This window comes from Lissotriton vulgaris, chromosome 2_1 (assembly GCF_964263255.1).
Source record: "Lissotriton vulgaris chromosome 2_1, aLisVul1.2, whole genome shotgun sequence".
Classification (NCBI taxonomy): domain Eukaryota; kingdom Metazoa; phylum Chordata; class Amphibia; order Caudata; family Salamandridae; genus Lissotriton; species Lissotriton vulgaris.
This window is the reverse complement of record NC_141687.1, coordinates 511,398,125-511,425,749: the sequence shown is the minus strand read 5'-3', so window position 1 is coordinate 511,425,749 and position 27,625 is coordinate 511,398,125. Positions and strand designations below refer to the sequence as shown.

General features: G+C 47.9%; 1 protein-coding gene across 2 annotated transcripts in view; it reads right to left on the bottom strand.

Annotated features, from left to right (window-relative positions):
• COQ10B (coenzyme Q10B) overlaps positions 1-27,625 on the bottom strand; it is a 123,441-nt gene that overhangs the window by 52,349 nt on the left and 43,467 nt on the right. For both annotated transcript variants that reach the window (XM_086955421.1, XM_086955423.1), the window contains one exon: positions 21,513-21,705. In XM_086955421.1, the coding sequence (XP_086811547.1) occupies positions 21,513-21,705 (193 nt within the window). The remainder of the gene's footprint in view (positions 1-21,512; positions 21,706-27,625) is intronic.

Genomic DNA, 27,625 nt, shown 5'->3' with positions numbered 1-27,625 from the left:
CCTGAGACACCATTGCAGGGCTACTCATGTGGGTGGCACAATCAGTGCTGCAAGCCCACTAGTAGAATTTGATTTACCTGCCCTGGAACACTTAGTGCACTTTACTAGGGACCTACTGGTAAAACAAATATGCCCATCAGGGACAACCAATCACAATATCAATTTACACAGGGAGAACTTGAACTTTGGCAATGATCAGCAGTGACAAAGTGCCCAAAGGATATAAGCCAGCAAAATCTAAATCCAGCACAGCATCAAAAACACAGGAGGTAGAGGCCAAAAAGTCAGGGAAAACCACTCCAAGGATGCCAGGTCTACAAGCGGACCCTCTTCAGTTCCCTTGCCCTAGGTACCAGGGGTACGATTTAGTAGGGGCTTACAGGGGGATCTGAAGTTGTGCCAATTGTGGTAGTGTTTTAGGTAAAAGTTCTGGCACAGTGATACGGAGTGGCAGAGACCCAGTGCACTTTCAATCGAAACATGTTCCAGGCAAAAGGTGGGGGGCCAACTATAACAAGAGGCACTTTCTCACAGTGTCAGAACCCCATTCGAGGGCCATCATGCAAGCCAGAGTTACTGGTTCCAACAATGGGGGTAGAGGCCTTTTACTCCAGATGTCCTAAGAGCCCAACCTGCTATGGATCCTGAGCAACTGGGCTAAGTACCCCTTCAACACTTGAATGTGTGGTAACATGGGTCGAGAAGTCCAAGGCTTCTCTTTGGGTGGGGGATGATCACTGGCTCATAACTCAATATACATGCAGCAACAGCAATAAAATGATTGCCAAGTCAAATACTTGATTTTATGAAAAAAGGAGCATTTATACAGGAATACAAAGTAAAATACGCACTGTCCCCCGAGGTCAGGGTTCTAGTGTTTTATTAGGCGGGTTCCCAGAGTCCCGATCCCCTCCATCTAGCAGTAGTGGTTATTCTCAGACATTCAAGTTAAGCTACACAAGTAGTCAGTCTCAGGAGTCCCACTTCAACCCTTGATTAAAGTCAGAAGTGTACAAGAGCTGCATCGCTATCTGATAAGCAAGTTCCCCATGAACAGTCTGGGCCACAAATTTGCCTTGCTTGCCCCAGCAGGACCCGACCAACCAGAGTCTTTGGGTACACCCCCTTCATGGGTGCTAAAGCTACAGCAGCAACCTCCGGTAAGTCTTTCAGAGGTGTCCTTGGGTTCCTCACATGGGCTCCTGCAGCAGCCGGTGGTTCTTGATACTCTTTGGATGATGAGTTAGTGCTACTGGGTTGCTTTTCCAGAGTAGGGGGTGCAAAGATCTTGGTGCTGGTTCTCAGTCACAGCTTGAACCCACTTGAATCATCACAGCTGAATTCGTCCTCCGTCAATGATCTTGAGAAGACTACCCTTTTTGCTTTGCGCCAGTAGCCCTCCTTGGCATAAGCATGGGCTACAGCACCCATCGGCACAGGAACAAACTTCGTGGTAACCCAATCTGGCACAAGATGTCGCAGACCTTTCCCTGCACATGGGAAACGACAATCAATGCAGTAATCGTCAGAAACCTTGCTATGGAGATCTACTCTCTAAAATCCCTCCACTGGACCTCACTGCCTCCAATGCTTTTCTCTCCCTCACAGGGTACACTGGTCTTTGATTCCCTGGGAAAGTCCTCTCACCCAGATGGGAGACTAGCAGGCCTTGGCCATCCAGTCCTGGTCACAGACCAAAGTCTTGGAGAGTTTCTGCTCCGTACACAACTCTACTAGCTGCTTGATAGGTGACAAGTTCCGGGGTCTCAAGCTTCCCTCCTACTAGTCCATTTTCAGACACCAAATGTGCCTTAAGAGACTTAACCTTTGAAGTTTATGTGGGGGCTGGGGTGTTCAGCTTCCTTTTGAAGTGCTATCTCCTCTGTTGTCTATTCCTCCAGCAAACAGTCTGGGACGGCAGGAGACTCAAAATCTGATAGCCCCACAACACAGGCAAGGGAGGGACCAGAGGTTCACATCAGGATGTCAGCCAATGTGATGGGTGTGCCAAGAGGTTACCACACAGCCTCAGCCACATGTTTTGTGCAGGGGCAGTTCCTCTTCTATGGATTAAGTAGGTTGCCTAACTGTATTCTCCCCCCCCCCCCATCTCCCCAATGGACTCTCTATTAAAAGTTAACACAATTGATTTGTTCCTTGGCTGCGCTGGTGCTTTTATTTTAGGCATGCAGGCAGAGTCGTGGGTGCCTTAACTTACTCATCCATGAATGACGGTGCCAGGGGTGGGGCTTCATTGACATCCCTGTGTGCCATGCCCACAAACCCACTGCCCTGGCATACCTCAGCCACCCCTCTAGCTGGGTGCACTATGCCAGTGGTGTGGGCACAGGTGAATGAGCCCCGTGCCCCTACAGTACCCAGGGCCATTCCTGGTCTAAGTGCAGTTATGACATTAAGAGTATATGGTGCTGGGAGATTGTCATTACAAACTCAACAGCCCCATAGTAGCTACACTGAAGATTGACAAGTTTGATATCAAACTTCTCAGCACATTATACCCACACTGATGCCAGTGTGGGATTTAATGTAAAATGTACTACAGAGGGCATCTTAGAAATGCCTAGGCTGCCCCACAGCAGACATTTTGCTGGACCTCTGGGTAGAGAGCCCTCCGCTCTCCTGGGCCTGCAACAATGGATCTCCTGGGCGAGGTGCTAGGTCTCCTCCTCCAGGATGGGCAGGGGGAAGCTTCAAAAGGCATGACGCCTTTGTGAGCTTCTCCAGGCAACTTGCTGTACTCAGCAACTGGCCCCCACCGGTTCTGATCCCCACTCTCACAGGAAGACTGGTGGGAAACCCTGCCTGAGGAAAGGGGGTGTACCAGCCTGTGCCAACTCCACCCCTCAGGTGGGAGAGGCGAGGCGAAGCATAACTCCAGGCTCCGGCCATCTTGAGGGTGGGGAGCCCTACCCAATCAGAGATAGGCTCCAGCTTCCCTCCCACAGGAAAGTAGCGAAATAGGGGGTGTACTCACTGCAGGACAGGAACAGATGGTTCCCTGCCCTTACCCTACCTGCAACACCCCTAAACTTTGTATTCAGGGGCACCCTGAACCTTCCTTCCTCGGATCCAGATTCGAAAACAAGAAAGAAGATCAAGAAGACGACCTGCCGTGCAGTTGCTAACAAGGACAATACCAACTGACTGGGCCCCAGCCCTACAGGCCTGTTGATCCTTGAACCGGCTCCTGCTAAAACCTGGCGTCTCCTGCGGACAGCAACCTTGAAAATCCCAGAGGACATGCCTGCCTTGAACGTCTTAAAGACTGATTCCCATGAGCAATGGTTATGCTCAAACAGCAAAACCCCTGGTGCCAGCCAGCCCACTCTGCACCTGCCAAGCCTGGCCCAAGTGGACAAAGACCCTGAGGATTTCCCCCCGGCGATTGTGACCTGAAATCCAGTGCCCAAGGACCCTGCTAGACGACCCAGATGACGCCTGCAGTCTCACAACAGGAGACACCTCTAACCGCGACCAGCAGAGGATAAGATTTTCCGATGTCAAAAGACACCCCTGCACCCTGCACCCCCGTCCCACTGTGCCCAACTCCTCGATGTCTACCTATCCTCCAAGATCCCAACTTACCCCTCAAAGTATTGGTCGCTCCTAAAGAGTCTCAGTCCCCGAGCCTGCAGACTTGGTTCACCTTCTAAGATCTCCATTGACAAACATTGAGCGCCAAACGGCTCAAAAGCACCCTGCCTCACGAGTGGCCCTGGCAGTGCAACCCTTTGTCGTAATCTACTTGCCCCTTTGCCCCCAGCAAGTGGCAAGGAGCCCAGCTCCCACAGCAGTGTGGCCTGCTAGCCAGCAGCCACCAACGGCAGGCCCCTTGCCTCTCATTACATAACATTGGGCTTAACTACCTCTGCACTCGGCTACCCCTGTGCCACTGAGGGTGTACCAACTGTACCAGGAGTCTATGCCTGGAACCTTAACTCTGCTAGTCGAGAACTTACCCCAAAGCAGATACCCTATGGAAGAAAAGTGAGTTCACATAGAATAATTTCCAAGTGAAACCAGTCAAAGTGTGGAGTTTTGAAACTAAAATATTCATCTAAAATCAGCTGAACAATGAATTTCGATTCACTCATCTGTTATCATGAGAACCCAGTGCTCCATCTTTCAGACCAGCACTGACCCTGTAAAGTAATTTTAACCGTACTTACCAGTAACTTGTATTTCCGTCCAAAGGACCAGAAAAGTTTTTAAGTGTCGATTTTCACAAACTACAAATATTCCTTAAAAATCGCCTGTATGACTTAAACACATTCTTTCAACTGTTTACAGGAGATGCACCAGTGCTGGCTGGATCCAGGATCAAACACGGAGTAAGAAAAAGTAACAATCACACTATTTACCTGCTAAGTGAATTTTCTCCCGTAGGAGGACATTGGTGATTCTACGTGGGAACGTTTCTAAGTGTCAACTTTTAAAATACAATAATATTTCTTACAAATCATTACTGTAACCAAAACGCGGTTACCCAACTGTTTACAGGAAATGTCCCAAGACTGAATCTAGGATCCAGTTCTGTGGTTAGAAAAGTCATCTACAAAGTAACTAATTGCATTGAACTAAAAATTCCCATTGAGCTCAATGTTGCATTGTGTTTGAAATTGTGTTGCCTATTGCAACAAACTAACTATTGCATTCACAAAGTCTAATACCTATATTGAAAAGTATTTAACTAAAACAATTCATTCTGAGAAAGTATATTTTGATACCTTGTTGGTTCTAAAATAAAACTATATCTTTTGATACAAAACAATTGGCCTAGAGTTCAATTCTTGAGTGTGTGAGACCATTTGCTGACTGAGTGTATTCAACAAATGCTTTACACTGTCCTCTGATATTGCCTTACTGCTCGAACAAGCTACCACTTGAGAGTAAGGTTATATCCAACTTTAGCCTCTGCCAAACCTCTGGGGACTGTGGACTTCGTACACACTACCTTACTTTGGTCCAGTATATACAGAGCCACTTTCTTACAATGACCAATCACTGTATGGCTTTATTAAGAAGCCAAGCAGTGATTGGCCTTTTTCAGTGCCTTGTTCTTTGCCCTCTTCATGCCCAGCACCAATAATGGCATTTTGCATGAGCGATGGAGTGGAAAAGAGGTTTATTGGCACCAACCTCCCTCGTACACAGACCAACTGTGGTAAGTAACGTAATAGTATTAATGAGCTCATTGTTTCTTTACAACACCACTCAGCTAAGATTTCAAAGCTTAAAAATAAAAAAAATAAAACCCTTTCAGCCCTTCGCCCTTTTCCGGTATGTCTACCAAGTGCAACCTATTCTACGCCACCGGATTCCATTTTTGGATAGGCATGCTATTAACAAATGGCATATCATAGTGTAATATCTTACAAGTTTTTATGACTGAACCTTTTTGGTTCCTATCGGACTCCGTAGAGCTGTGACACAGGCTTTGGAGCAGAAGGAAATGAAAACTTAGTTTAGAATGAGGAGTTCGCGGTTACACATAGAATAAAGATGTGTAATATTAAGCTTTGTGTGTGGTGTAGTCATTAGGAGGTAACTAGGCTGGGGTGGACGCTACACATAGGAACTTTGGTATGTTCTCCCATACTTGGAATGTATATGTTCATGGGATCCATACAAATGTATATCCAATGGAAATGTTAGTTCATAGATCATATGAAAATGAATGGTGAAAAGATTAAAAGGAGACGTGGCGTTACAGCCAGAGCGGAGACTTTGGGGAACCGGGTTAGTGTCTTGGCATGGTTTCAACATCATGTGATGCGGAGCACATCTACCACCATGCAAAGGATTTTCCCCTCCCAAAACTGTGCTTTTATATTTGACCACTAAAAAGTCAAATGGCAGTCATGCGGTTAGTGACGATGATGTTGTTTTTATTCAAACATGGTCTACAGATAGCAGATGAGCAAAGTGTGTAAAAACTTAACAATTAAAACAAAAAACTGAAAAGTGTCTGAATGTAGACATCTTTCAAGCACTCCCCTTTGCAGTGGTAAATGTACACTTAAAAGTGGAACATATCTTTTTGTTCAAATCCTCTATTTAGTTTGTTTTTGCACATTGGTCAATAAAACATACAGTCAGCATAGCGCTCATGTAACAGAGAAATTAATTGCCAGCGGTTAGACACACTTGGACTGATTACAATTTGGCAATGCACATTGAGAATAAATCAATTACATTCAAGTGTACAGCAATGCCTTAAGGAAAGGCGGGGTGGCGCTGCCAAGGTGCTGCTTTGGGTAATATGCGAGGAAAGAATTAGTATGGCATATAGGTCGGGCATCAATGATGCGACAGACTGAGAAAGGGACGAAAGAACATTGCCAGTGACCGTGTACAGCAGAGTTGATAGATAATGACCATGGAAGACTCAGTGTGTGGTAAATTACATCAAAGCTTGCAGCAATATCACAGGAAAGACAGAGTGGTGCTGACAAGTCACATCATCAAGTAATGTGTGAGCAATGTAGGAACAGTGCAGTTCAAACGTAACCGGGACATAGGGCACAACAAAATGAGGGCAACAGAAGCAAACGAGGGATAGGATAGAGTCGCACAAGACCTGCCGCCATAGTTAAATTCGATAGAGGACCTCAAGCACCCCTAAGACTCAACAGTAATGGAGTTCCACGGCAGGGGGGGTAATGGCAGACTGGGTAGTGGGGTCAGGCCTGAGCTGTGTAGGCTGGGGGCACCCTGAGTGACAGCCCTCCGTGATGCAGGCAGGGGTCCCGTGTCAGTTTCCCCCAGAGAGCTTGGAAATCATTACTTTCCACTGAGGTGCCAGTGGAAACATACGAATGCCAAGCAGATCCTCCCTGCGTAGCACCACACCCTCTGCCCTCGCCCAATTAGAGAGGGATTGGTGCCAAGCAAGAGGGTGAGATGGAGGGGTGAGGGGAGATTTCCAGCGCTTAGTGAGTAGGCGCTTGGCAGTTATTAGGCCTAGGTGAAAAAAAAAAGTGTAGCTGCTCTACATTTCTTGTTCCTGCTAAAGATCTGCAGTATATGAGCTTCCCATGTCAGAGGAATGGTGCGGGCTGTCAGGCTTATGAGAGTGGTTGTCACGGTGCGCCAGTAATCAGTCAGGGCCGAGCATCCAGAGAGCATATGTGTGAGAAGTTGGCCTGATATATGATGCTCACTAGTTCTAGTGATCACCTTGTATCAGTCCAAACAACCCTTATGGTGATTGGTTGCAAGTCAACCTTATAGACCAGCTATCCTAGTAGCGTGGACAAAAGCAGTCTTTAGGCTAAACTCTTTATGGCATGCGAAGCCAGCTGTTTTACCACATATAACCCTTGAATACCAAATGAAAAGGACACCACACAGGTTGTTATGAAAATAAACAGTTATTTATTAACTAACATACACCTCTGAACTCTTTATGAGGTCAGAGGGCTAAGCACATGACAAACTCTTAGGAAAAATATGTTTACGTTGCACGATTTACAATGGTGCCCTAGGGGCACGACAAACCATATACTAAGTAAGTGGAATGTGAAAGTCAAGTAAAGGAATGGAGCTGTCCAGAGGTTGTAGGATCGCTGGGACCACGCTATACTAACTTGAGGTAGGTAATAGGAGGCCCCACAGAGCGCGTGTGCAGAGTGTGAACTCACACGCGAGATGCACACAAACGTCTATTGACAGTACAGTTTAAAGAAAAGGTGAGTACGACGTTCCTGACTAGATAGGACTGAAACGACAATGGAACTGGACACTAGGATAGTCAAGCTACCCCTGAGCACCGAAATGCTCGTGTTACCTCACCCACAGGCTGCGGGTGCATAGGTGCGAAGTCGTGTCGGGTTTTCGCGTCGAAGTCTATGGAGCCTTGAAGAAAGATGCTGCAGGCGACCAGGAGGAAGATGTCCGGTGCAATCCAAGGGTGGATTGGTGAAGAGAAGAACCTGAAAGCAGAGGGGACAATGTTCAAAGTCACTAGCCAGTGACTGGAGTGGAACCAGATGTCGTCGCGATCAGGTGAAGGTGGACGCTTGTCTCAGCAGCCACGTGGACCAGGCAGTGTCTTCGACCACCAGGATGGAGGCACGAGCTGTCCCACGCAGGCTCTCGCTGTCGGCGGTGTCGTCTCCGGATTCGGGTTCAACAGGCCTTGGCAAAGGCAACCCACGCGGTGAGTGGAAACGGCGTCTGGAGTGGCCCAGGAGGGTCCGGGGTGCTCCTCTTTTGGAAGGGAGCAAGGGCCAGTCTGGAGCAACTAGACCAGCAGCAAAGATGTCGGTGTCCGTCGTCTAGGAGGTCACTAGCCAGCCGGCAAGTGACCAGACAACGCGTCGAGCAGCAGGCAAGCAGAAGGGCCCCACGCAGATCTCGTGGATGCTGGAGGGCTGATCTTCGGTGCAGGAGCTGCTCGGGGTCAGGGCTTCTCAGTCCCCAGAGCACTTGGATGAGGATACCTCAGGAGTTGTGCTGGAGCGAAGTGCTGCTTCTTTCAAGATGGTCGGTCCCCCGTGTCTCGTCGCACCCACGGGTCTCAGCTGTGCTGGAGTTGTAGGTAGAGGTCGGAGAGGTCTGGGAATCCAGGTCTCGTCGGGCTCTGAAGTCTGGATCCTTTGCAGGAAGACGACAAAGGGAAGTCGGTACGCTGATGGTGCCCGCAGATGCAGGGTGGACACTCCTTGCCCACAAGGGAGATTCCTTCTGTCTTCTGTGGAGCAGAAGGTCGAGGTCCAGAGTTTCTTCTTGTGAAGTTGACCAGGCTAATCTAATTTGGAATGGGACCCGCTCCTACCTTTATTCCGCTAAGGAGGGCTGCATTACGACTAGGTCCCTCCTCTGGGTAGGACCAGGAAGGGGGGTAGTTACACCCCCTTTCCTTTGTCCGGTCTTGCGCCAGCTCTGGGGCTGGAGTGCCCCAGGAACTGGTTTAGACAGACATATGCACAGGGACACCTTGTGTGCCCCAGGCATGTCTCATTCCTTTCAGCCCTGTCCTACCTAATACACAAAATCCTGTCTGGGGTGGTGCTAGCACCTCCCAAGGCAGGAAACCCTTTGTCCGAGCCTCCCTCGGTGGAAGGACTCCCAGCAGCAGGAGGTCAGACTTGTGTCTGTAGTGGCAGCATCCATTTTGTGATGCTGAGGCTCGAGGTAACTTTAACCGGGGTTCACAGTTACATACATGTCGTGTCCCTCTAGAAGGGTGGAATGCTACCCCGGTCGCCAGAATTGGCGAGGGGGTAGTATTCCAATTCGTATGACACCTTACTCGACATGTTTTGATAATGCTATACCAAAGTTAGCATTTGACCGCGAGGATCATAATGCACTTAAGAGTATATGGTATAGCGTTATCATGGAACAGCTATTAGGACTTGGTTCTGCAAGCTGCAAACGGGCTCAGCTCATGCCAGAGCACCATCTCACATAATTCCAAGCACTCTGCCTTCAGGATTGATAAGGCCTGCCATCGGAGTGACTGATAGGAATATATGTGTCCATTTTAGGGTTAGATATAGGGATACTATATCTAAAGCAAAGGGGGATTACACCACCTTGCCCCAACTGTCGTGCAGCCATTTGTGTCAGATTTGGATGGCCAGCCAGGGGTAGCATAATACATGCTGAAGCCCCTGGTAGGCCCTGGGTACACCTATGCCCTGGATACCTAAGGTATGCTGTACAGGGACTGATAAGGTGGCCCAGTACCAATTGGTTATGCACCTAAGGTACATGGAATCCATTTTACAGAGAGAGCAGTGGGCCTGGGGTCCTGAATAGCAGGGCCCGAGGTCAACTAAGTCGAAAAACCAGCCAAACACCAGGCAAAAAGTTAGAGGTAACCATAGTCCGATATCCACTTTCCTACAATATGTATCAAGTCAGCATCTAATTGCAGACAGCTGGCGCAAGCCGCATCTATGCAGAGGAAGTACCCGTTTATGTGGGCTGGGCTAAGGTATGGCTGGTGCATTATGAAGAATTGTATCTGCCGGAATCATTGATTCTGTGGGATGTAGGTCGGGTAGCTAGCCATTCCCTATCAGTAAATGCTCGACCCAGGGCCCCCTCCCCCTGAAGCCGAAGACGAGTGAGATCTGCTTCCATATGATGTCAAAGAGAGAATGCGAACAAGAGCGTGATGTGTTTTTCCCCCCCATCACATGTAGGTATTGTAAGGTATGATGTATGGGAGGTTCCTGGATGAGTATACCCCATCTTGACGCTAATGAGGCTATGAGGGCGCTGTGTAACGAGAACTGTTCTGGAGGTATTTTGTCCCTCACCATAAGGTCCTGCAATGGAATAAGAGGGCCTTCTAGAAAGAGATCCCCTACGTCTTGTACCCACTCTGAGTTCCAGCGATTCAACTCCGCTGCCGTTGTGTAGGTGTCCCCCAATGGAGTTCCCAAAAGAGGGATAGCAGGTGCATATGGAACTGTGGCTCTAGTGAGGAAAAGGCACCTAGGAAAGCATTTGTGTGCTTCAGTGAGGAGGAAAATGTCTGGAGGCCTAAATGTGGAGCAGGGATGGAACAACTGAAGTAGGGTTTGTAGCACTAGCGGGGGTTGCATAAAAGAAGTGTCAGAGATAACGAGAGGACATCCACCTGGTGACCCACTGCAGCTGGGAGGCCAGGTAGTAATGCTCAAAATTAGGCACCGCCAGTTCGGCAGGCAGCTAAAGCTTTCCCATTTGACATTCTGTGGCGTGAAGTCCCCCATATGAAATCTCAGACTACCCTTTCCCACTGCTTAAAGAAGGGGGGGGGGGATAATAAGGGGTAGCGCAGCAAAATAATGAAGGAGGCGGGGAAGGACCACCATTTTAACCAGCGCGACCCTACCAGAGGTTGCCAACGGGAGACTCTTCCAGAAACTCATCCGAGATCGAATCGCCGTGGTAGCTCGGACCACATTCCAGTCAAAGAGGTCGGCCTTAGTTCGATAAACCTGAACCCCTAGGTAACGAAAAGGGGTGGTGCACCAGGTCACTGGTGTCCCTCAGAGTGTGAAGCCTGGATCCGGTGTATCCCACAGGGAGAGTATGGACTTTGCCGGATTGACTCTTAGCCCGGAGGCGGATGCTCGCGTAAAGTGGGTAAGGGCTTGATCGAGAGAGGGGGGGGGAAAATATCATGAAGATCCCTGGCGTATATTTCATCAGCATAAAGCGAAATGGTGTGAATGCCATCGCCCAGTTCTATTCCCATATCAACATGCGCACAGATATGGGCGGCCAGCGGCTCCACCGTCAGCGCAAACAGTAGCGTGGGACAGCGGGCATCCCTGCCAGGTCCTACACAGCACTTGAATTGGGTTGGAAATATAAGGTCCCGTCCGAACCAACGGTTCACAGTATAGCAATCTGACCAAGCTCAGGAAATAGGGGCAGACTCCAAAGCGAACCAGAGCAGCAAAGAGAAAGTTCCAGGCTAAGGAGTCGAAGGCCTTCTCGAGGTCTAATCCCATACAACCGGAACGCAGCCAGGTGGTTGGGTCATATTCCGCCACACAAAAGTAGCTGTGCAGGTTCAGGGCCGTGTTGCGCTGTGGAACGAAGCCATGCTGATCAGAGTGTACCAGATCAGGGCCTTACTGAGCTAGCCGATTGGCAAGGAGCTTTGCCAGAATCTTATAGTCCGAATCAGTCGGTATGAACCAGGAGACGTGGGGTCCTTGCCAGGTTTCAGCAATGACACCACATTAGCAGTACGCATGGTGGGGGCAAGATCCCATCCGAGATTACAGAATGTCTGGCCCCGGAGTTTTCCCTGAGAACAAGGCCCGTAATGCATCTCGCACATCCAGGGACTGGTCCACCATCAGAGTGGGTAACTCCACTGTGTCCAGGAAGGATCCCACGTATTGGGCATTACCTGTCAGTAGAGTATCATAGACGGGCGTAGTGCTCAGTCATCACTGCGTGAATGTCACCCTGGGTGCTGCGCTTCCGATCAAGGTAGTCAAGTAAGAAGTGTGTGGGTCGCTGGGGGTGTTCCTGACTAATCAAATAGGCCAATAGTTTACCGGCTTTGTCCGCGGTCGAGTTGGAGCGGATAGAGTGTGCTAAATACTTGTGGCAGCGCAGACAATCGAGAAGTACCGCGCGCCCGGCGTGGGAAGCATCAAGGTTCGCTGCCTTGCCGGGTTGGCCACAACTCGCGACTCGAGTAGAAGTAATTGCCCTTCAATGTGGGTCAATGAGGTGTCTAGCTGTCTGCGAATACTTCAAGTCTGCCCCAGACAATGGCCCCTAACCACCACCTTAAAGGCCTCCCACTCAGTGAGAATAGAGTATGTGGAACCGGTATTAACCGCAAAGTAGTTAGCTATTGCTCCCTCCAGGGAGCCTCGGAAGAGGGAGCCCTGCAAGGCTGCATTCTGCAGGCACCAGGTCGGAACAGACAGGAGAGGAGCCTCCCAGGCCAGATGCAACAAGGGGTTATGATCGGAGTGTGTCCGACCAAAGTAATATGCCACTTGTATCAAGGGGAGGAGGGCTGTGGATACGAGTATTCGGTCTACGCGTACATGTATGGACTGGGGAATAGAAGGAGTATAGCCAGAACGAGGAAGACGTTGCCGCCAACCATTTGAAAGGGCCCAATATCCTAGCCATGTTTTTAAAAAGGCGAGGGTTGGAGAAAGCCGTAGTGCTAGTGAGGGGGGGGGGGGGGGGAGGGGGAACGGTCAAGGGAAACGTCAAGCACTGCATTAAAATCCCCTCCCCCCAGGAGCCACTGGATGTCCCTCCATCGGAGTAATATCTCTGAGAGACCACTCAGAAAGATGCCCGAGCACTGTTGGGGGCATATAAGGAGCCCAGAAGTATTGGTTGACCATACAGCCTGCCATTTATTAGGACGTACCGCCCCATTGGGTCTATCAGAACTTCCTTTTTTCCCACGGGACCCCAGCCTTAACCCATACCATCACCCCCCCTAGCCATGAACAAGTAATTGGTGCTGTATATCTGGCCACGCCAACGCCGGCGCAAGCGTGCGGCTTCAGCGGTTACTAGGTGTGTTTCCTGTAAAAGTGGTATACTTGTCTTGTGACACTGTAAATAGGCATGAATGGCGATGCGCTTAGGTGGTGTCTATATGCCCTTAACATTCCAAGTTAGGCCGTTTAAGTCGGTCATCTGGGCTATTAAGGTCAGTGTGTCCAGCCCAGGCGCTGCAGGACTCCCTGTTATGTTATGTTAATAAGAATGTAATACCGCGCACATACACCAATTGGTTTCTTGGCGCTCAAAGACAGTGGGCTATGGCGTGGGGGGGTGTAGGCAGCTAGCCGTGAGCAAGACGAAACAAGTGAGTTTTTAAAGATTTACGGAAGGAGGGGTAGTCAGAGATGAGACGAATAGGGAGGGGAAGGGAGTTCCAAGTGGATGGGGCAAGAAAGGAAAAAGCAGCACCGCCGTGCTTCTTGCGTCTAAACCTGGGAGTGACCAACAGGTTGTGGGCAGAGGATCTGAGGTGTCGAGGGGGAACATAAGGGTGAAGGCAGAAAGAAATGAAAGCTGGAGCAGAAACAAAAAGATTTAAAAACAGTGCAAGCAAGTTTGAAAATGCAGCGTTGCGCAACCGGGAGCCAGTGCAAGGTTTTTAACAGCGGGGAGACATGTTGATGTTTGGGTTGCTGGAAGATTAATCTGGCTGCCTGGTTTTGCACCAGTTGAAGCCGTTGAAGATGGTAAGCTGGGATCCCCACGTATAGACAGTTGGCATAGTCTAAACGTGAGGTAACCAGGGCCAAGATGACAAGAATAAGAGCCTCTGGATAGAGGTACCTTCGGATCTTACCGATCCTGCGGAGGTGGAAAAAGCAGGCCGAGGTAACAGCATTGATATGCGGCCGCATCGAGAGGTCGCTGGAGATGACGACACCTAGGCTCTTCACGGAGTCAACTGGGCAGGGGGGGGGGCCGAGGGCAGGGGGCCAGAAGTTGGAAGTCCAAGGATGTGAAGGCCCACCGATCAGGACCAGCTCTGTCTTGCTAGGATTGAGCTTCAGCTGGCTGAAGTTCATCCACTCGTAGATGGAGAGCATGGTGGTTTGGAATTTAGAGCAGGAGAGAGGAGAGGAGTCGATAGGGAAAATAAGTTGCAGATCATCTGCATAATTAAAAGTGGTAACAGAAGAGTGACGGAGGGAGACCAACAGAGGCTGCATATAAAGATTGAACAGAAGGGGCGATAAAGCAGAACCTTGGGGGACACCGCAGGAAAGTGAAGTGCAAGGAGCAGAAAAGGAAGATAAGTGTACAGATTGGGTCCGGAGTTGGAGAAAGGACACAATCCAGGACAGGGCCAGGCCCGAGATCCCAGCATTTCTGACACAGTCGACCAAGATGTCGTGGTCGACCGTGTCGAAAGCGGCCGAAAGATCAAGTAGCACCAGGGCCTGGGCCAAGTTCTTATCGGCCCCCTGTCTCAGCGTGTCCATAACCGCTATCACCACTGCCTCCGTGGAATGGGAGGGTCTGAATCCGGCCTGTTGGTCATCGAGGAAATGAGTTTCCTCGATGAAAGTGCTCAGACAGCGAGTGACATAGGTTTCCAAGACTTTCCCCAGATAAGGGAGAAGGGAGATAGGTCGGTAGTTGCCCAGAACCGCGGGATCGGAACCGGGTTTTTTCAAAATAGGTACCACCACAGCACTTTTGAAGGCATTGGGGACAGAGCCTAAGGAGAGTGAGCGGTTTAAAAGGTCCAGAGGAGGGTCAGGGCATGCCGTAAAGGCGTCTCTAAGAATTTAGGGAGGACAGCAATCCTTGGGGGAGCCCGAGTCCACAGCCGAGAGTAGTGAGCGGAAGGTGTCTAAAGAGATCGGGGGAAAAACGTTCAGGGAGTGGGGATTCGAGGGAGGAAGGGCACTCAAGTGAGACATAGTGGTGGGGGGAATATTATTTTTAATCGTGGCAATTTTATCAATAAAAAAAAGAATTGAGGGAATCGCACAAAGCTTGGGATGGCTGAGGCTGAGGTGTTACGCGGTCGGGTAGGGAGAGTTCAGCTACAATTGAAAAAATTTCTTTGGTTTTAGATGCAGAGTTGATTACTTTTTGAGAAAAATAAGCAGATTTAGCCAAAGTGATGGATTGTTTGTAGGATTTGAGTAAGTCAGTGTAGGTAGTTTTCAGTGAAGGATCATAATTACGCCTCCATCGGCACTCAGCCTGACGAAGAAGGAGTTTGCTGGCCTTAAGTTGGTCAGTAAACCAGCGCTGGGCGTCGTGGGGTCGCTTCGATTTAATGGGTTTGGCTGGAGCGACTACGTCACTGGCTAGAGACAGCCATTGGTCCACTGCAACTGCTTGAGAGTTCAAGTCAGAGTGGCTGGGGGGTAGAGTGGAAGCAAGGGTCGAGTGGAACAGAGAGGTATCCAAGACATGGCTATGGAACTATAGTCGTCGTACGACTTTGGGAGGAATGTTGAACCTGGGATTAAAGACGAGGCAACGTATAGACCCTCCCCTTCAGTTACCGCCAATAAAACAGGAGGTAGAGCATCTCAAACAGCAGTACAAGAAAAACATGACCTCAGTCACCATGGTGCCCTAGCAGGCTTATATGGCCCAAGGTAACAGATGCTGGGGCTGCAGAGGAATATTGACCGGAGATAAGAAATAACCAACATAAGCCCTGCCCCTGCTAAAAGGTAGGGGGCATGGGAGGGGGGGCATCCAACAGCTGCTAGAATGAAACAAACAAGTCCTGAAGTAGTGTGATAGTCCAATATGTACGTAAAGTTAACAGGTGATGCCATCTGCGGGGTGACACCTCGGAGTGGGGGGAAATATGCGTCCAATGACCACTCTGGTGTGGTTTTAGGGGCTCCGGATCCAAGAGGAGAATCAACTGAGTAAGCCGGGGACAGAGATCCAGGGGGGGCTGGAGGGCCGCTGTCGCCTGCAGGGCCCTCCGACACTCTAATCTTATTTGGTTGGGCCTGGGGATAGTCACTGCACGTCTCTCTCCTAGCTTTCCCCCTCTGTGCCTGCCACCATGAGAACGCTCACGAGGCCGGGACTCGTCAGATGATTTGGGTGCCGTTGCCAATCGCTGTTCTTTGAGCCATTCCCATGCCTCAGCGGGGGACTTCAAGTATTTCGTAGCACCCTCTCTGATGACTTGCAGGCGGGCCGGGAAGAGTAATGAGTAGCAGAGGTCCAGGTCCCGGAGTTTTTGTTTCATTGCCCTAAAGGTGGCTCGCCTCCTCTGCACCTCAGCTGTGTAACCAGGAAAGAGAGAAACAGATAGGTTTTGCACCTTAGGCCCTGGATGTTTGCCCAGTTCCCGCAGAATAGCATCCTTGTCTCTGAAGTTCAGGACCCGAAACAGGAAGGGGCGAGGGCGCGCCGAAGGAGGGGACATGCGGGCAGGTATTCTGTGAGCTCGCTCCACCACGAAATGTGGTGAGTGCAATACGGGGGCATAAGCTCCTTTATCCAGGTCTCTGGGTTCCCCCCCTCCGCTCCCTAGGAAGATTGACCACGCGCACATTATTTCAGCGTGATCGACCCTCCACATTATCCATCTTGTCCTCCAGGGTCCAAACCCGATCCAGGGGGATCTTGAAGTGTGGAGGAGCAATTCCGGGATCTAGGTCGAAGGTCTGCCAGTGCGGTCTCCGCATCCCGCACTCGGTCTGAGAGCTTGAGCCGGTCGGCCCGCAGAAGTGTAAAGTCTGAGGTGATAGTGTCCATGCGGCCCTCCAACGATGCGTGGGTCAGGTCCAGGGCGTCGCTGATGCGCTCCACCGCCACCAGCACAGAGTCTAGTTTGGCAGTAATGTCCGTCGGGTTCATCTCTGCCGCTGCCCCGGAGGCCACGAGCGATGTCGCAGCCTGGCCCCCAGTAGGTGCATCGCGAGGGGGGTTGTCGCACAAATGGCCCATAACGATCTGCTGAGTGCTCTTCATAAGCAGCAAGGTTGGACCACTCTGTCAGCGGCGCGCCAGAAGGCTAGGCTTCAAAACGGGGCGCGGCTAGGACAGCAGACAATGACCACAGCAGTAGGAAGGCTGACACTATGCGCCAATATTAGTTCCAGGGGCGGCGAGGCGCAAAACACGATCACCTCTCCAGAGCCACGGCAAGCGCTGCCCCCCAGTCTCAACACCCAGAGTTGACAAGGGCCCCTGGGCCTGACCGACCCCCGAGGGTCCCCCACTTCACATGGGCTTCGCGACACCAGAAACCCTGTAGGGGCTGCAGCGCACGCCCAGGCAGTGGGGTCTCCTCCCCGCAAATAGGATTCGCAGGAGCCCTAGGCGCGAACAGCCCCCGTGGCCCACACCAGCTAACCGACTCGGAGCAACTGCGTTGAATCAGGCAGGGGGGGCCCCCTAGGCCCGACCGACCCCTGTGGTCACCCACTGCCACCAGCCGGCACCACCAACACCCTCCGCAGGCCCACCTCAATGGTGTATGCTACACCCAGAAGCTCCAGAGCAGCCCGCACCAACTACCACACCAGAAGGCCAGGTCCCGGTAAGAGTCACCTCCGGCCCAGTGAGCAACGACAGCTGGAGCAGTAAAGGCAACCCTGTGTGCCAATATGGGGCCCAGGGGTAGCAGGATACCGGTGCAACCACCTCACGGAAACCACAGCCACCAAGCCCCAGCCAAGTGCAGGTGAGCGCCCCCAGGCCTGACCGACCCTCATGGATCACCACCGCACAAGGGTACCGCAAGAGACCTCTAGGGGCCACAGCACGCACTCAGTGGGATGTTCCCTCACAACAGGCCTCGCCCCAGCCGTCAGGCCCCAAATAGCAGTCGCGTTGTGGGCAAGTAGGGGGGCCCCCTTAGGCCCGACCAACCCCCGTGGTCCCCCACTGCTGCCAGCTGGCACCCAAAGCTCCCCTTGCTGTCCTACCTCCGCGGTTGCAGGCCTCACTCCAGCGTCACCACAACAGCCTCTGCTGCCTCAACTCACCTCGCCAGGGCCGGGCCTCTCCCGCAAGCAGTCCTGCAATCTCTTCCGCTGCCGGACCGCAGAGGGCATGAGGAGCCCCCACTCTCCCCCGCCCGCAGTCCATGGTACCACTACGGGCAGGGGCTGGCGGAGTCTGGTGGCTTCAGGGGTACTGCGGCAATAGAGTCACCTCACACAGGCAGCAGCGCGGCCACCGGTGTCAGGCTCAGGTCGCGCCCACGCGGCAGGCCACAATGCTCGGGACCGCCGCAGAGCAGGTTCAGGTCTTCCCCGGCAGCACAGGCTCGGCGCACCACAGCGGGGGTGTTCAGGGGCCAAGCAGAGCCCCGTAGGCGCAGGATGCCCAGGATAACCAGGGGATGCGGTACGGAGCGTTAGTAAGACGCGTCCGCCATCTACGGCACCTGGCCACGCTCCTACAGTGGAACACATCTTAAATGAGGACTTCAAAGTATAACCACAAACTGCTAAATTCAAAAGAGTATAGCCACTCAAACAAACGTCTAGATTCACGTTAAGAGACACATTAAGTAAATAATCATAAAATACACACAACAGCAGAGGAGTGCTTTTTAATTCCCTTAAAACAGTGTGCATGTTTTGTTGGCTCTCTCCTTACAGTACTCACAAACTGCCCCTAAATAAACAAACATTGGCAAAAGTCACTAGGTAGCAGCAGTAAATTATCAACTTATTGACTATGCAAATGCGTGTTGTACTGGCGAGAGCTAAACATAAATGGCCACCCGGGTGTCACTGCTCCATGTTTGCCACCAATGAGCACTGGTGCCATGCTAGAAAATTGTATTTGCTATTCTAGAACGGATGAGAATCAGTTGCCCAGCAGTGCCATCTTCCTGAGTTGGTGCCGGACACATGCCCAAAATGGACACAACATTTAGTATGATATTCTTCTGAGGATACTGCGATGGACTAAGTACAACAAAGTGCCACCTTGCTTTGCTTGCAAAAACAACAACCAATTCTGCGGAGAACAGTAGAGGATAACTTGGACAGCGGAGAGGCTGAAAAAACAAAAGAAACAGTTTGCAAACTACGAGCCTCATGAGGCTTTAGAACCCAACCAACCACTGGAGATATTGCCGTATTTAAGTATCAAGCTTTGGCAAAGCATGGATTAAAAATTAAACTACTTCTTCATAAATTGCTTCTTCATGGCTGCAAGTTTAGTTGTTTAATGCATACATGTGCGAGGGATTCAATAGTTCAAAACATGAGCGAGTGTGCTGATTAAGAATATGGGCATGGATGGACAGCTAGGTGAATTGGTGAGCATATTAATAAATATAGGGGAAATGCAACGTGTAAGGGACAAAGGGGTTGGGAAAGGAGAACATTTGGAATAACATGGGTAGTGTCAACTAAACAAAGAAGTACATCAAGATAGAGGTGTCAAGGAATACGCCAATGAAGATGCTAAGAAAATATACTCTTTGTACACGAATTTCCCAATCCTAGTCTGCTGCTGGCATCTTTGTAGCATTCTAGACACAGAACTCAATGCTCAAGTGAAGTCTCTGTGGTCTCTTTCACTCCGACTTGTATGTGTACCCTCTTAGTTCCAAGAAAGGACTCTTATTCAGTTTCAATCCAATGTTGACATTGGAAAACCTTAAGTAACTTCACGACCCTCCCAGACAACCTTGCTGCCACGGACTAGGTTAGGTGAGACCAATCTCCCTGCACTTTGGGACCAACTGATAGGGGTCGCAGTGTCCATGTTAAAATGCGCATGGTGCAATGGTACCTTCTTTAAGAACTTACTGATGGGTGGTTCAGCTCAAGCAACATGTATCCTCAGAGCAAACGATCACTGAAAATGTCCATCATACAGGGCACGTTAGCTTCTGCAGTCTACCCCTTCAACACAATATAGTGAGTTCATTCAGGATGTCCGTGCACACACATTACAAAAATAAAACACGAGAGGAGTCTTGAAAACTAGATGGGGGCCTGTCTCCCCCATACAGCATGTAGCCAATCCCTGCATGTGGCATGAATTTCTGATTGAACTCACTTGGGCTGGAATCAGTATTAGGTGAATACTAAACAGTGCACGGCATAAGCAGCTGGGAGCCTTTGGTCGAATGAAAACCCTACTGCACCAGTACAGGAGTTGGCAATAGGTCAGCACTGGGTATTACACTTTACAGCTATATGCTATATGCCAACTAACTCCAATTTAGCAAAAATGGGAAGTAAACGTACTTACAATACGTAGGAGCAGAAAGATTAAGACCCTGCTGCAAGATGCTGTTATCTAAAGCCAGTTATCTAAACTGGATAATGGCCAGGAGGTGTGAATCAAGTGCATTTACACTACAAAACGGTAATATGTAACTTTATTCAGAAAATAAAATTGATAAAGTGGAAGAATTAAAACACCACAGATTTTTTTTAAACAGGTCGTCTAAACTTCTTATTGTCATTACGCTCACACATAAATATAAAGCGTTGCCCATGAACAGCCACCACAGGTACAAAGGGCCCCATATGTCATCTATAAGCAATCATACTCTGACAGAATCAGAATTACCTTTTTTTGAGCAAAGTATGAAGAACAACTTCGCCGGATTAAACAAGATTGGGAAATTCCTGATAAGAGAGGCCTTGATTCAAGTTATCCTGGCACTGGTTATGTCCAGATTGGATTATGCGAACTCTATCTAGATTCCCCCATTCCCTCTTGCACTAGTTTCTGTTAATTCAAAACCAGGCTGCAAGGCTGGTAGAACCCCCTCTTGGTAGCTGAACTATCACGCAGGTGACTAAGGACCTCCACTGGCTGCACAAAGATGCAGAATAAAGGCATGCTGCACGGTGTTCCAAGGCGCTGCATTTGAGATGCCCGGGCTTTGTGAAAGCTCCAATTGTAAAATATTGTCCGACGAGAGAACTGCGATCAAGCTACCTTCATTACTTGCTCACTCCCCACCTACAAGAAAATCAGGATGGGAGGACGTAGGTTCTACATCGCGGCTCTTCGCATCTGGAACACACTTCCCTTGGAAATTAGGCAGGCATCTGTCTACACCAAATTTAGGCATCTTCTGAAGACATTGTTGTTTATACAGGCTTCTAAATAGTAGTGATTCTCGTTTTTCCATGACCTAGCACCAAGAGACCTACCTGGTGATCGTGCGCTCTATAAATAACCAATAACAAAACATAACATAACATAACATGAGAGATGAATGGATAAAGTGGGTTGACCTAAAGCTCCTCTAATTTTATTAAGTAATTCATTAAATTACATAAAACAGAAATGATGGTAAAGCTAAATAAAACACATCAAAGTACAGCCTTGTGGCAGAAGGTGGTACAATGGTGCAGCGGATGATGGAACAAGGAACTCCATGGACCTACTGAATTTTAAAAACTTATTATGGCCAAGGATGCGAAAAGAAACTGAATACCTTATGATAGATAAGCCTTAGGCTATTTTCTTACAATATACATTTCCACAAGACCACAAAACGTATTCACAAATGAACTGAAACAAAGGTGAAAACAAAGTACAAGTAAAATTACCTTAACTAAGTGTGGTCTCACTAGAGTAACGACTGATGTATACTTCTCCACCACAGGGGCAAATCCGATCTCCAGCTGTGCTTTGAGGTAGCCACTTCTCTTCGATACAACATCTGATTTTTTACACCAGGGCACAAAATGTTTGTACTGGTCAACAATCGCCACCACATCATACATTTCCTGCATGGAATACCTGAAAATAAAAAACACATTGAAACTTTGCAGGTTGTATTTTTGCTTTACTTTCGCTAAAAAATGACAAATACCACGTGTGGATCCTGCAAGGTAAGACTTTTAGTAGCATCAGTTGTGCTCGTTCATAACTCAATCAACAGCCCTAAACATCAAGGCTTCATCTGGTCTCTTTGCCTGGGGGTATGATTTGTGTTAAAAAAATACAAACTAGCTTTGACGATGGCTGCTTATTCTGCCATTCAAATAGAGGGGTTTTGCTCTGCAAATATTCACCAGTAAAATCAAAGCATATCTAAAGGATTTCCAAAGCGAATCCAGAGGTTTTAATCCGTTTCACAAGCATTTTAAAACGGGTTTCACGGAGCTTGTTTTCCCTCACTTGAGGTAAACGGAGTGTTGTCTCAAATTAGATGCAGGTATCCCACTCCGGCATTCTCCCCTTCATCCAAGTCACTAAATACTACAGAGGTCATCATATAGACCTTTTAGTTGGGAGTTGTATCCCACACAGGTGGGCTCCTATGGGGGAGATGCCCATGAATGGGCCGATGTGCCCTAGTTCAAGGCTGGATGTCTCCGGACAAAAGAAGGGAAGGAAACCAAGACTGGTTCTTGTAATGTGCCCTAGAACCCACATCATAGCAGTTCATTCACTGTCTTCGGAAGGTCTATTAAGGCTATATCCTGGCTTTACCTTGCTTTATATAGCTCTTTAACACCCTCAATTTCCATCCCTGAGCCCTGCTTCCGCTATTCCGAGCATTCTTTCTTATAAGGTTTTATAGTATTTTAAGCCCAATGAGCCATTATATTTTCATATAGCTTCAGTAGTATTCCCCCCCCAACTCCCCCCCCCCCCCGCCCTATGGATGCAACTACTATATCCACAATTCTGGAAACATGACCTGTATTTTTACCAAAATACAGAAAAGAAGCTTTCACATGTATGATGCAGTTTATTGGACCACAAATTGTTGTCAAATTCCAGCCTAGACGTGGCATTGACTGCTCTGTACATGAAATCCTTTGCTATATTTCACATCTTTCAGCTCATGTGAACCCTTATATGTCTGGGTTAGTAACCAGGGAATATTAAAGGAATAACTGGTTTCAAATACGAGAGCATAAATGTGCAAAATGCATTAGATGCTGGGGGATTATGGGTAGGATACATGTACGAATTGAAATGTAAATGCAATAGTAAACATTCACTTGACCCGATCTATGTGTAAATCAGCTTAACTTTTGTACTCTGTATATTAATTTAGCGTGCTGGGTGGGAAACAGGTAGACGGCCCCTGTGTGAACTGAAATGTAAACGCAAGTGTGAACATTCACTTGTCCTTTCCCGCATAGGTGGGATGCCTTAATGTTATAAATATATTATTTACACAATTTCTCAAAACAGTAATCTTTTTTATTACTGATTCCTTTCCGTGATCATCTTGTCAGACATGTACAGAACAAAAACTAGATTATTACGGACATCATATACACCGTACTAACAGAAAAAACAATGATCTTTGAAGATGTTTTCCCAATGCATTTTGGGATAACCTTATCCCTTCGTCAGAATCTATCCTAGGATACATGTATGCCATCTACTCAAGTGACCTTTTCATAGATTTCTTAGAATAACATTTTATATGTAGGACTTTGTATGTGCAACACTCCATACTGGTTCCCATGCGAAAGAGGCGGCATGATCCAATTAATATGGGTGGGAGGCACTCAACGCATATGGAGATGGGGGTGGCGGGGAGAGGAAAGATGCTTGCACTTCACATCACTTGGGGTAGTGAAACTAGGAATATTTCAAATGTGGTATACCACAAGAAGGAAGATCGCTTTACAACTAAATAAATTACATGTCAAAATCAAGCATGGCATGGTACATAAACTATGCTTCAGGAAAATGTCTGCATGCCGTTAGTTACCAACAAAATGAGTAATGTCAATGAAACCAAAATTGTCAGCTTTCAAAGATCTATCCCTCACAGACATACTCAACTTCCTCAAATATAAGATATTGTACCCTTGTCCTTCTCTGAGGAAGTGAGAGTGCATCTCCATTGTCAATTCCTCCAACACTCAATGCATCTTCTCAAAATCTCTCAAGACAGGCACGTTTCTCCCACTCCAACAACACGATGACCTCGCCAACTGCCAGCCCATCCCCCATTCATCTGCAAGATCACTGAAAAATAGTCTATGTTCAACTCCAATATCACATCAGGGGTGTGGAATTTATTAAAATATCTGCTTGTCCATGGGGCAAGTTGCTTCATAAATCTACTTGTCCTTTAACAAAATCCACTTGTCCCTTTGGTGCCATGTGGTTCGGCGACAAATTATGGCAGCAATCTCTTTATATAAGAGCTTATATAGCCTCTCTGATTATGCCAGTGCCATACCATAGTGGTTCTTGAATGCTGGCAATCCCTTTATGTTGCCACATTTCTGCAGATCTACATACTGGGGCTGAAGGTAGTGGTAAGCAATGGTTCCAGGGTTGGAATGCCCTTTAAGTCTGTGCAATCTACTAACTTGCATGTTTTAAGGGTTTTCAACAACTCTTCTCTAATCTTTTCCAATACTGAGAAATGTTGGAAATGTACTCCTGATAATGGCAGGCGTAAACCTTCTTCCAGAGTTGGGAAAAAAGTGGTTGATGGGAAAATGACCTTGCAAACACTCGGGTTTTCGCATGAGCAAATCTACACATGCATATTTGGGCATGATAAACTGCAGTTCACAAATATTTTCCAGGAGTGCATTTCTTGCCCTACTTCTATAAATTCACGAAAGCCATATAGCTGCACTTAATGCAAGGACATATACCAAGGTTGAGCTTTGAGACTTTCTTAAATAATAGGCCCCTAATTTGGTCTGGCGTTAACCACAAACTTTTGTGTTTATTAAAATTCTCTCTCCCTCTCTCTGTATCGGCTGGCTTCAGAGTGAGTGACGGCATTAAGCTCTTTCACACGGAGTATATTGGCACACAAAGTAGTTTTGTTCAGTGGCAGTAACTAATGTGGCAGTGTGTGCTTTTTTTAGACCATTATTTTTGCTTTTGCCAATGTTTCTTATAATGGAGAGGGCCCAGCTGCTCTCACATCAAGAAGGATTTACAAAAATCATGCCAAAACAAGTCACGTATTGGCAAAATTAAAAAGCTGACACTAATTTCAGACCTACTGGCTTTGCCAATGCTTATTTATTTTTATGTTTCTCCTAATCTTATTGAAACTGATTACACTGATTTTCCAATATGAATATTTTTGCGAAATACTAGCATGCATCAACACATCTTACTAAATGATGCTGCAAAGAAACGGTACCTGAAATTTCACAGTAGTTTAGCAAAATTTATTTTTTCCTACTTTCATTTTTTAGGAACATTTTATATTGAAAGCATGGGAGCATTATGCATAGCCTCATATTGCTAAACTGAAACCTTGAGTACACATTTTTATACTGTAACCACTGTCAGTAGTGCAGTTAGAACTTACATTTACTTAGAGCGCTCACCCTAATAATAAAGGCTTTCAATTAATGAACCATAAATAAAATTTTGAACCGCATTAATATAGGCACACAAATAATAACCCAACTTCAGGCTGTGCCCTTCCCTGGCCCTTAATGTGCTACTGCAAACTGGCAGCCAAAGGGTTTTTGCTGCAAGCGGTTGGGCCTACTTGTCCCAAGGACAAAATGCACATTAAAACTTGTTGCCCTTGACCCCAAACAATACGTCCTGGGCGTCGGGCTATAGGAATTCCACATCCCTGCACATCAATGATAACCATCTCCTGTCCAGCTACCACTCTGGAATTTGACCATGCTGCAGCACAGAGAGTGTTACCTTGCACATCGTAGGGGTTCTCGTGACCACAGATGAAGGTGGTCCCTGCCTCCTGATATAGCTGAACTTCTCATCTGCCTTCGACACAGGCTACCATCCCACCCTCTCCTCAGGGCTGGACTGGCCGTAGCGGGGAACCAGAAATTCCCTTGTGGGCCGCGAGGGTGGAGGCAGTTTGTTACCAGAGCCAGCAATATCAACCCCATGTAACAATACCGTTCGAAAGCAGCCCTGGAAACCGCTCCACCGCACCCCCACGCTCACCCTCTCCTCCAGGGGTACTGGCCGAGCAGTTTGCCTGGGCCGGTTTCGGTTCGCCAGCCTCTCCTCCAATGCAACCTTGAGTCTTGAAAGTGATTCATCGGCAATGTCCTTTACCAGTGCTTCCTTTCATACCAACACCGGTTTGTTCAACTGTGCATCTCCATGCCCAATAAAAGACCCTCATCACCTGCGGAGACCCCTCAGAGTTTTACACTCTACTGTCATATTCAATGTCCACATGGAGCCACTTCTTGTTCTACTTGCAGTTAAGGTATCACAATTCACCTATATGCCCATTATACACAAATCTACTCCAAAACCTCTTCACTTCAGACATCCAAAGCCTCAAAACATGGAGCATATCATGCAGCCCTCAATGTGAACTGGCTGTGTAGCGCCTACGTGGGAGCTCAATCCAACAATATAGGATTCCCATTATCATTTGCTAAGAACAAGCAAGAAACAGTCACAATGACCTGAACCCATACAGGACTGACCCCCAACCTTTAAAGAATGCCAAGTCATTTGGATTCGTCCTGGACAGCAAACTCAAGAAACATTAACAAAAAATAAAACCACAAATCTAGCCTGGGACCAGCTCTTGCTTCTGAAGAAAGTGAAACAGTTTCTTCCATAAAGCAGCTTTATAATTGCTGTTCGAGCCTCCGTACCCTCACATCTGAATGTTGAAAATTCCCCGCTCCAGAGTCTTCCAGGCACCACATTGGTATCCAGGGCCTGAAGAAATATGATCACATCACCACCATCCGGAAGGAACTCTTATGGCTCCCACTGCCAGCCCACACTATGTTATAAAATCAGCTGCATCATTTCGAAAGTATCACAAGCAGTTTCTCTGGTGGTCCTCGGTACACACAGTCAGGACACCAGTCTGCAGACTAAGAAGTGTAAAAAAAAAAAGAAAAAGAAAAAACAAAAAGGGGAAAAACCAGACTCCAGTCTTTTCTTATGCAGGTAGGATCTTCAACATCCTCCTATCCATCAAGACCTCCCTAATGCTGCTCCAGTTTAGGAATGAAATGAAGACTCATCCTTTAAAGACCACTACCCCACAACGCATTACCCAGCCACCCCCCAGATACCTCTATCCCTTGTTGATTTTATGCTGGTCTTCGATCCTGTACAGTGCTCGGTTTCCATTTCGCTAGGTTCGAACTATGGGAGTAACATATACATAAAATAATAACAAAAATAAGTTGAAGATCACCCTGTGATATGGTGCTTAACTGCCCAAAAGGAGGTAAGGTCCTAAATATCTAAATACTGAAGCCTTAAAAAAACATATAGCTAAGTTGGCAGTTCGCTTTTGTGAAATGGAACTAAACGATTCATTCATAAACCTCATAGTCCCTCAGTCGGTTATGAAGAATCTTCTCAATTATTAGCAACTTTGCACACCATGTCACTTTTACAGAATATCTTTACAGAGAACAGAGTACAGGGAAAAGTGGTTCAACACCGGAACAACTAGAGAAAAAAGGAAAATGGTTACAGTAAAAACTTTAAAATGGATTACATTTTTTAAAATTAAGATGCAACACTGAAATAAAAAGTAATGGTGCTCAACAACACCATGGATAAACTTAAAATAATATCCAGGGCTAGAGTTTAGGGTAAGTGTAGGGGGGAACTGAGCGTGAAAGCTCTACACAGAGTTTGGTTTAGGGTTACAGTCAGTTTAGAGGTTCTGTTTAGGAAGTTCCGTTTTTTTAACCTGTTGTGGCGGTTTCTCTGTGGTGGTTTGTGTGTAAAGGTGGTCTGTGAG